The following is a 9423-nucleotide window of genomic DNA, read 5'->3' on the forward strand; positions in this document are numbered from 1 at the left end:
ATGTTATATGAATTTTAAAGTTTTGGGATTTCTTTTAAAAGTAAGTTATAACTAAACATGTACTGTAGTTAATTGACATTAACACCCCTATTGATATTTTTTGGAATTAATCCTATGAACTTATTGACTTTTTTTGTTGATTGTATTGACATTTAGGGATTGATGATCTAAATCTTTAATTTGAATATCTAATGACTATTATTTAGTTGTAATTAACAATTAAATTATGAGTTAGCAATATAACGCTCCCGAGTGAGTTTATCCATAAAATTAAAACCCTAACATAAATAAATTGACAATGCCAAATTTAATTAATTAAATAATAATAAAATAAATAAATAAATGTATTTACCAAAAATATTGCACGTGAATGGTAGTAATGGAGGTGACGATGTTGGACCCATAACTGTCTCTCCTTACTCTCTGAATTTATCAGTCTCCCCCTTTCCTGTGAGAGGACCACCCGACAGTTAGTTTTACCGACCATGAAACTTATCAAGATCCTCAAAAAGAGTATAAGAGAGCACAAAACAGAGAGCTTTGGAGAGTCCAAGAAAAAGATTACGACTTCCAAAATGCATCTCATCACAAGTGGGGAACATGGCGGGATTGTTTAAGTATTTCTTCTCATCCACTGTATATGTGTCTCCTTCATTTTTCCCGAGACAATTGGGTCCCTTTTCCGTGGAGAAATCATGGACATGCATGAATCTGTGCCTATATTTGTGATTGTGCTTTGTATTGGGGTGCATACAAACGTGAAATTAGGGCTTGGGTTGGCTTCTTGCTGAGTATTTTAGCAATTTTGGAAAGAAATTAGTCAAATTTCATGGTTGTTTCTTGCTTGTGAGATAAATTCGTTTTTGGGCTTTGTTTTCTTAGTTTGATTCCTGATGTTTTGCTGAGAGAGGAATGGTGGTGGCACAAATGTGAAGAATTCCCAAATCTGCATTTTTTTCTGGATTAAAATTTACGTATAAGGTGAATTTTGGGAAATCACAGTAGTAGTGTGTGAGTGAAAAAAATGCCCTTTATATCCATTTTAAGAGATCTCAAGGGGAAAGGGGGGATAGATGAGAAGGTAGAGCAGGAATGTGGGTTGGGGGAGCGTAGGAGCTTCGATTTTAGTGTTGAGGGCTCGTCTTCCTCATGTCCGGTGGTGGAGCAGAGCCGGTGGGCCAGCTTGCCACTGGAGTTGCTTCTTGATATCATTGGTAGAGTAGAGGCTGATGAGACTACGTGGCCTGCTCGGAGAGCTGTGGTGTGTTGTGCTGCTGTTTGCAGGTCGTGGAGGGGGGTAGTTAGGGAGGTTGTTCAGACTCCTGAAGAATGTGGTTTGCTCACTTTCCCTATGTCTCTGAAGCAGGTAATCTATGTTTGTGTATGTAGAGATGTCGTGTTGTTCTTTAATTTGTTGTTCATGATTGATTGAGTATGTGTGTGTGTGTGTCAGCCTGGACCAAGGGATTCTTTGATTCAATGCTTCATTAGAAGAGAAAGGGAAACATCGACTTATAGATTATACCTCGGCTTAAGCCCCGGTAAGTGATGATCCACTCACTCTATTCTTATTTTCGAACACATTTACTCTGTTCTTAGTTTGTGGCAAGTTCTATGACTGGATTTGGCTTTGATTTGGATACTTGTGTTATGATAGATAGCATGATGACCTTTTACATGTATAGCTTGATTTTATATGATTACGTGGTCGGTTACAGCTATTTCAGGGGATGCAAGTAAGTTTTTGTTAGTAGCAAAACGGATCAAAAGAGCTACGAAAACAGATTTTGTCATATCTTTTGCTGCAAATGATATTTCTCACACCAGTGAATATTATGCAGGCAAACTGAGGTACCTTCTCGTAACTTGCTTTCTGTTGTATCATCATTATACTCCTATTGTTTAAACTATGACTTTATCTTATCAGGTCCAACTTCTTTGGATCCAAATTCTACGTTCACGATTCTCAGCCTCCGTGCAACGCTCCAATCCAATCTCACGGTTGGTCGAGGAAAAGAATTTCCCCAAAGAAGGTGGCACCAAGAATACCTATTTGCAACTTTAATGTTGCAACTGTTGCTTACGAACTTAATGTTCTGCGTACAAGAGGACCAAGAAGGATGAACTGCACGATGCACATGATTCCGGTATCATCAACTCAAGAAGGTGGAAGTGCTCCCACTCCTGCAACATTTAGTTATGGTCTTGATGATACTTTTAGCCCCTTCACACCTTCCGTAGGGAGAGGACAGGATTCTGCTTCCGATGTCCCTATCAGTGGTAAATGCAGCAGCATTGGTAAACAACTCATTTTGAAGAACAAAATTCCGAGATGGCATGAGCAGCTGCAGTGTTGGTGTCTGAACTTCAGAGGGCGTGCTACAGTGGCATCGGTCAAGAACTTTCAGCTCGTAGCTTCCGGCGAGCCATCAGCGAACGTTCCATCCCCGGAACAAGAGAGCGTGGTCTTGCAATTTGGGAAGATAGGGAAAGACATATTTACCATGGACTATCAATATCCTCTCTCTGCCTTCCAAGCTTTCGCTATCTGTTTAAGCAGCTTTGATACGAAACCAGTATGTGAGTAGTTTTTTTCTGTTTTAAGTACGGCCTCCGAGAGTGCCGTCCATGGAAATAGATATGACTGTGTATTCTTTTAGGTCCTTATTTCCTTGAAGAAGGTACCTTGCAGTCACCCTTCATAAGCTTAATATGTGTTGCTCATGTAGAAAATCAGGTTGTAAAAGTAAGCTATTTCAAAGTGCTTTGTTAATAGTGACTATGGCAAATGTTGGTTTATTTATTCACATATGAAATGTTTACAAGCAAGTGTTGGTTCAAGAGCAGTATCTGCTTTTATGTATGTATGTAGGTGTACTTGTGATTTTCATCTTAGAGAACATTTATTTGTTGTCTTTATCCTCCCCTTTCTGGATGGCAATATGGTAACCATGGCGTCGAGGCTTTTCTTGAATAGAATCACTTGTTTCCAACAGAAGACCTCTCAGCCATCTTCTTCTTATTGTAGGTGAGTTTCTCTGCACGACTCATGTTAACTTCAGCATTTTGTGCTTCAGGAAAACTTGTTTCTTTTTTTGATCGGATTGGTTCCTTTGGCAGATGGTTAACAACCATGTGGACTCCTGGACTTCCTTCAACTATGGAACTGTTGAACACGATGGCGTTGTTGATCCCTTGTGCATTGTTGTTTACATATGTCTCTGTCTGTTGGTCCTCCATGCAACTCTCCTTTTCTGACTTTTTCCCTTTGGAGATTTCCTCTCTGTCGGTGGTTACTTGAGGACTTTGATTGGGGTTGCTCTTGTACCTCCGATATATGTGAATTGGCACTTCTCCTTTTGTAGTATCGGACCCCATATGCATCGATGCTCCTCTATTTTCACCTGCGAGGGTTATCACACTGACAGATCTATCAGGAATTACTTCTTTATGGTCGGACCTGATGTTCTTGTGCGATGGGGAATGTTCTTCATTTAGTAGAGCAGGTTTCTCACTAGCATCAGACGCGTTGCTTTTCTTCACCGGTTGAGAAGCTGTAGCGTAACCTGGTGTTGCTAAAATCTCCTTCACGTCTGGGGCCTCGTGCTTCTCTCTGTGGATCTGATCTTCTTCACTGGGATTTTCAGCCTCTTTAACAATTTGTGCTTCAGAGGTAGACTTTGGAGCAACAGAATCATCGACTTCCTTCTTTTTCTCATCAGGTTTTGTTGCTTCCACTACTTCCTTCACGTCTTCACGCTTTGCATCCAATTTGATGTCGGGTGCTTCTCCACCGTCATTGACAGCGAAAGAGTCCATGCTCTTGCTCATTTCACGTGTCTCCGGGCCTTTGGCAGGTGGCACTGCATTGTCAAGTTGCGATGATTGAGAATGCTTTTCTTTCACGTCATCATGCTTGAAGCTCGTCCCCACCTGAGTTTGGACGTTGGCTACTGCAACACTATCAGGTTTAACCTCTTCCTTCACCTCTGCTTCTTTTTGAGATTCTGCAGGCTTTGGATCATTCTCTTTTGAAGCTAAAATGGGGGCTTCATCTGACGTGGAGGACTTTTTAGTAGGTTGTGCCGAAACTTTTGAGGGGGAAGCCGGCTGTTTCCCCTTGGGAGAATGAGGAGTGGCGCGGGATGGAGAATGAGGTTTGGATGCTTGTTTTGGCGTGGAGGGGGCCACACGAGACGGGGATGGAAGTGGGGGTCGCACTTGGGGTGAAGAGGGTAATCTCGATTGAGCTGACAAACGAGTGGGTGAAGCAGGTTTCGATGAGGATGGGGACCGTGATTTGTTTGGCTCAGGGGATGCCTTAAGAGGCTCTGCTCTTGGTGGTGTGGCAGGGGCAGAAGGGCTGCCTTTGGCGGTCAACTTCCTGACTGGAGTCTTGGTTTCAGCTCGGGGTGGTGTTGATGGTGATGAGGTGGGGTTTGTCTGGCTACTAGATTGGGATGCAGGTGTTTGTTTAGTGGTGGTGGCTGGCGGTGGTGCAGCAGGTGTTTGGGCGGTGGGTGTGGGGCGGGAAGCAGAAGGAGGCCAAAATCGAGAGAGTAACGACTTTCGATCTGCCATGGAATGTTCAGAAACAACACTTTGAATAGAGAAAAGGTTTTTCTTAATTGTTTTGAGAGAGCTTAAGACTGACTGGATATCTTATAACCGTTTTGTGATGCAGAAGTTGGCGAAGATGATTTCTTGCCCTTGTAAGGAATCAACTTTACTTGTCCAAGTTTTAAACTTTTGTCCAAATTTCACTCTTCCATTAGGTTTTTGCCCTTTCCTACACCACAAACTTGGTATCCATTCTTTGTTCAAATTGATTTTGTGCAAATTTATTGAGCATAGCAGTTAACCTTTTCATTTTGCCTTACTAGAAAGATAAGTTGGCAACAAAGTAATCAAGAAAATAAATCCCATCAAAGAACTGATTGAGGCAACAAACGTTCTAATAATTGACATGATAACAACGAAGAAAAATATACTACTCCATAAAGCAAAAAGAAAGAAGAAAACTGAGATAGAAAATAAAAAAAAAAACAAATAAAATAAAAGATAAATATTTTTCTTGTGATTTGGAGGTTATCCTTCGAAAAGGGTACGACAAAAATAAATTGAACTAATGGAATAAAAATTTTAAGGTCGCAGCAAATTTGTAGGAATTTTCTTTTCCACAACAAGATTTACGGGTAAAAATTAATGATAATAATAAAAATTGTACTAATTGAGAATATCAAATCTCATGAGCATATTATGTCTGCTGCACCAAAAGTTTGTACATATACATAGGTCTATCTCCTTATCTTTTCGAACAATTCTCTATCTCCATGGAATCATCAAATATTGCTCCTTTTCCATGTTGGTGATTCAATTATGTCGAAATATTTTTTTTTCCAAATTAATGTAGGACCCCTTAATTATTCAAATAATCTGTCACAATATTTTGGTCCATTAAAATACTTTTTCCTCCTCGTGATTGGATATTCAAAAATAGATTACTGTTTTTAAATGATAGGGTATATATTTGTAAAATTAATAGTAGGGTCAAATTTGAAAGGAAAAGAATTGGGAATCAACTTTGGTCACATGTTCCATTCACTTAGGACAATGTTGATGAGGAAGATTTTTGGTACAATTAGGAATCTATTCCACTCAAAGGATTTATATGTGAAATTTTCAGGAAGGGGCATAATAATATCTAATACATGTATCTTTATCCAAACAAATGGAATAAATTGGAAAATCAACCATTTAGCCTTTAAACGTTTGCATTATATTTTTTTAGTTTGAAGTTTCTTACGATTTACTGTTCGTTTGGCTGGTGGATGCTCCGTCGTATGTTTTGTGATTGTTGTTAGGAATTTCTCCTTCGTGTCACCACTTCTTTCTCATGGATGAGATTGACGGATAACAACATGCTGCCTCTTTTATACGTACATATTTTTTTTTGTTCGTTTGCTGCTTTTCTTTTGTAGTGATTTGGAATTTATAGTTAAACTAGGCTAGTATTACTATATGTTACTCCATCCGTCCACGATAATTGCATAGAGAGAAAGAGAAAAAAAAAAGGAGAAAAGTGAATTATGTTGGACAATTTCAAACAAAAATAAATAAATCTTGATAGTCAATTTAGTTCGTCAATGAATTTCAGCGCTGGATAGCACAATTGCTAACATAAAATGCAAAATAAAATCGTTTGGTGTTTGAGATTAGCGCACAAAATTTTAACGTGATAACATGAAAATCGATAAATCAAAGATGGAGAAGATAAAGAAAACACATATCTTTATCATGTTATTGCATTTATGGAATGAGAAAATGGATCATCTAATTATCATATTTACCCATATATATGAAATTTCCAAATGATGATCATGTTCCTTTATCACTTTTCCTTTAAAACATATCATCACCTGCTGCAACAAACATAGGAGTAATTTCCTAAAACATAATTTTAGTGCACTAGGCACAATTTTAAGGACAAAAGTAACAATTGCTTTGTATTTCTCACTCATAACATTATTAATTTTATATTCAGATTATGATTATAGTTTAGTTATTGTTGAATGGAGCAAATCATATATGTAGTCATTTTGTTATGTTGTGTATTGCGAGTTTATATTTGCTAAAGGAGAGATAAGTAGGATTCAGTATTTTTGTGTGTTTTAGTTACTTGTCAGTTGATTTTTGTCCTTTGTTAGCTTTTGTGTTGCTATTTTGATTAAAGGTGAGAGCATTTGTATTTCGAATTGGATTAGTCTAATCCGATTCAATCCAAAAATCCGAGTTTTATGAAAAATAAATCTGATTTGATCTGAACTGTCTGAAAATAAAAAGTCCAAACTATAAAATCGGGTTTTTCGGATTTCAAATATTTTCTCACCCCTAATTTTGGTAAGCTATATGAATTTTGCATTTTTTGGACTATCACCAGTTTTGGTGGACTCTACTCATCCAAAAAATGGTGGACAAATGTGGGAGGTAAGAAATGAGAATTAGATAGTAAAGGCCTTCAGATTAGGGGGATCTAATCCTATCCAGCTGCACAAGAATTCCACTTGCAATCCAAGATAAAAGATACTCCTACTATTACAAAAGGACAAGAAAATATCTGTCCTTTTATTACACTTTCTCAAAATATTTAGTGAGCTCTTTTCATGTCCTGTCCCTTGAAGCAATAGAATAACATCTCAATGCCCACCACCATCACATATTCTTGTGTATATAAGAACAATTAGTTGAGAAAACCTCCTAACAACACTTGTCCTCATCTCTCCCGTCTTCGTTAGGCCATGGCCTCAAGCTCGTTGGCATGCTCGTGGACGTCCAAGCAAAACAAGCGGTTCGAGGAGGCCCTAGCAAGGTACGACAAGGACACACCGGATCGTTGGCACAACGTAGCCCGGGCAGTTGGTGGGAAATCAGCAGATGAAGTGAGGAGGCATTATGAAATACTAGTTAAAGACATTATGCAAATAGAGAATGATCAAGTCCCCATTCCTAACTACAGAGCCCTTGCAAGAGAATATGCCCATGAACTAAGGTCTATAGTCTATACCCTCTCTCTCTTTCTCTCACCATTTTACCACATTGTTTAAGTTAGGTACATAAAGAGCTTGAATCTATGCTTCTACATCATGTTCTAGTGAAAAAAATAAGGAAATAAAAGAGCGAGGGCAGCCGCAACAACGTGCTCACACCCCATTGCAGGGATTGAGCATGCGAAGGTTGCACAGTGCACACTTTGCGCACGCTAACTTGTGACCAATCACAGGGTGCCATGTGGCTTTTAATTCATTTAATTTATTTTTAATTAAAAAATCAGATTTAATTTTTTCTATTCTTATTTCACATCTATAGATAAACTTATACTCCAATTTAACTTTTTGATTAGGATTTAATTATGTGATTTTCCATTTATTTCAGTCATAGGTTTTTTTTAATATATAATATTTCGTTTATTTCAACCATGTAATTTTTATTGTTTTAATAAAATATAGGTGTTTATGATATAATCAATTTTATTAGAAGTTGTAAATAAGAAATAATAACGAAATAAGAAATGGAAAATATAAAAATAGGAGAATAATATAGTGCTCCATGCTTATATATAGTGTTCAAAAGCACGTGAATAGTAGAATAATGCTCGAGAGTTAAATAACTTTATCATTATATATGTACATGCATCTTTTCAAGAAGATATCAAATATGGTATTTTATTTTTCCTTGATGGCACCACATGAAATCTAATCCTATGTTTATATCATCCCACATGGTCTTCTTATTATTTAAATAAAGCATGATAAGATCATATCACATTATCCATCTTTTTTAAAATTAAGCTTCTACACACTTCTATTTTGATCATCTCAGACAGAACTTTCTTTGATATTTGGGTTTGATTAAAATATTATATATTGCAGTTATGAGTACGATCAAGAAGTGACTAGAACCATTGAATTTTGTACATTTTCTTTTACACTTTATCAGAAAGAAAAATAATAGTAGTAATAATATATTTTCAGCAAATTTCCTCATACTTTCCATATTATGAATTTTAACAGGCTTATGAGGAATCTCAAGCTGCAGTGATGAGGAAATGCATACTCCAATTAAGGTTCAAGAAAATAAGAGAATTTAATAGTAGTTAATTTTCTTCCATTTAAATTTTTTTTTTTTTTTGAATTTTTCCTGAAAGGATTTGTTGTGGCAGAGATATGGTTTCTCTTCAGAATGTCATTCTCATAAATGAACTCTGATTTAATATAGAAGTTGGAAGAATGGGCTAAAAATAGTAAAGATAGTGTTGGTATGTTTATTTCGGCTTGGATAATTTATTTTAATTGGTCCTCAATCTTCATGGGAAAATTTTATTTATTAAAATCAAGAACATAGAAGAACTAATATGGATAAATATGTTAAATAGGGAAAATGGTAAAATAAATAAAAAGAAATAAGACAGAGGAAAGATAGTTTTTTATTTTGAAAAGATTTAATAGGCTGCAAAACTACAATATTAGTGAATTTCATTTTTTACTTAAATCTGTAAAGTAAGTGTATAAATATATAAATTTTAATGTATTATGATATTTTCATGAATTTAAATTCTTTAAATTCTTAACTTAATTTCATATTTGTTGTTATATTTTAATATTTTAATGCCACTCCATTATTATCGGTGCCAAGTCAAATTTGAATTTTCCGGATTGTGAAAATATTAGATTTATGTATTTAAACATCAAATTTTATGTAAAAAGTCAAAATTCACTAACAGATGAGTGATTTAAAGCTGCTTAACCGTTTAATAAATTTAGTTAATTAAGATAAATTTCACTAATAAATGTTTGAAACTTATAGCAAAGGTTAATTTGGTGAAACATTTACACTCTTTTTGGGCTCAGCAACTAGGGTATTAGT

General features: G+C 36.3%; 3 protein-coding genes across 3 annotated transcripts; 2 read left to right on the forward strand and 1 right to left on the reverse strand.

Moving 5' to 3' along the window:
* Positions 1-411: 411 nt before the first annotated feature.
* LOC125222812 (tubby-like F-box protein 5) lies at positions 412-2841 on the forward strand. The gene is made up of 4 exons (XM_048125639.1): positions 412-1366; positions 1454-1541; positions 1719-1851; positions 1928-2841. Exons 1-4 carry the CDS (start codon positions 1025-1027, stop codon positions 2586-2588), a joined length of 1224 nt encoding a protein of 407 aa, XP_047981596.1. The 5' UTR covers positions 412-1024; the 3' UTR covers positions 2589-2841.
* Positions 2842-2979: 138 nt separating this feature from the next.
* Positions 2980-4581, reverse strand: LOC125220876 (proteoglycan 4-like). The gene has a single exon (XM_048123008.1). It carries the CDS (start codon positions 4579-4581, stop codon positions 2980-2982), a length of 1602 nt encoding a protein of 533 aa, XP_047978965.1.
* Positions 4582-7194: 2613 nt separating this feature from the next.
* Positions 7195-8824, forward strand: LOC125185532 (protein RADIALIS-like 3). Its single transcript, XM_048082081.1, has 2 exons — positions 7195-7549; positions 8571-8824. The coding sequence occupies exons 1-2, from the start codon at positions 7299-7301 to the stop codon at positions 8596-8598; spliced, it is 279 nt and encodes a 92-aa protein (XP_047938038.1). The 5' UTR covers positions 7195-7298; the 3' UTR covers positions 8599-8824.
* Positions 8825-9423: the final 599 nt, after the last annotated feature.

Source organism: Salvia hispanica, chromosome 4 (assembly GCF_023119035.1).
Source record: "Salvia hispanica cultivar TCC Black 2014 chromosome 4, UniMelb_Shisp_WGS_1.0, whole genome shotgun sequence".
Lineage (NCBI taxonomy): Eukaryota > Viridiplantae > Streptophyta > Magnoliopsida > Lamiales > Lamiaceae > Salvia > Salvia hispanica.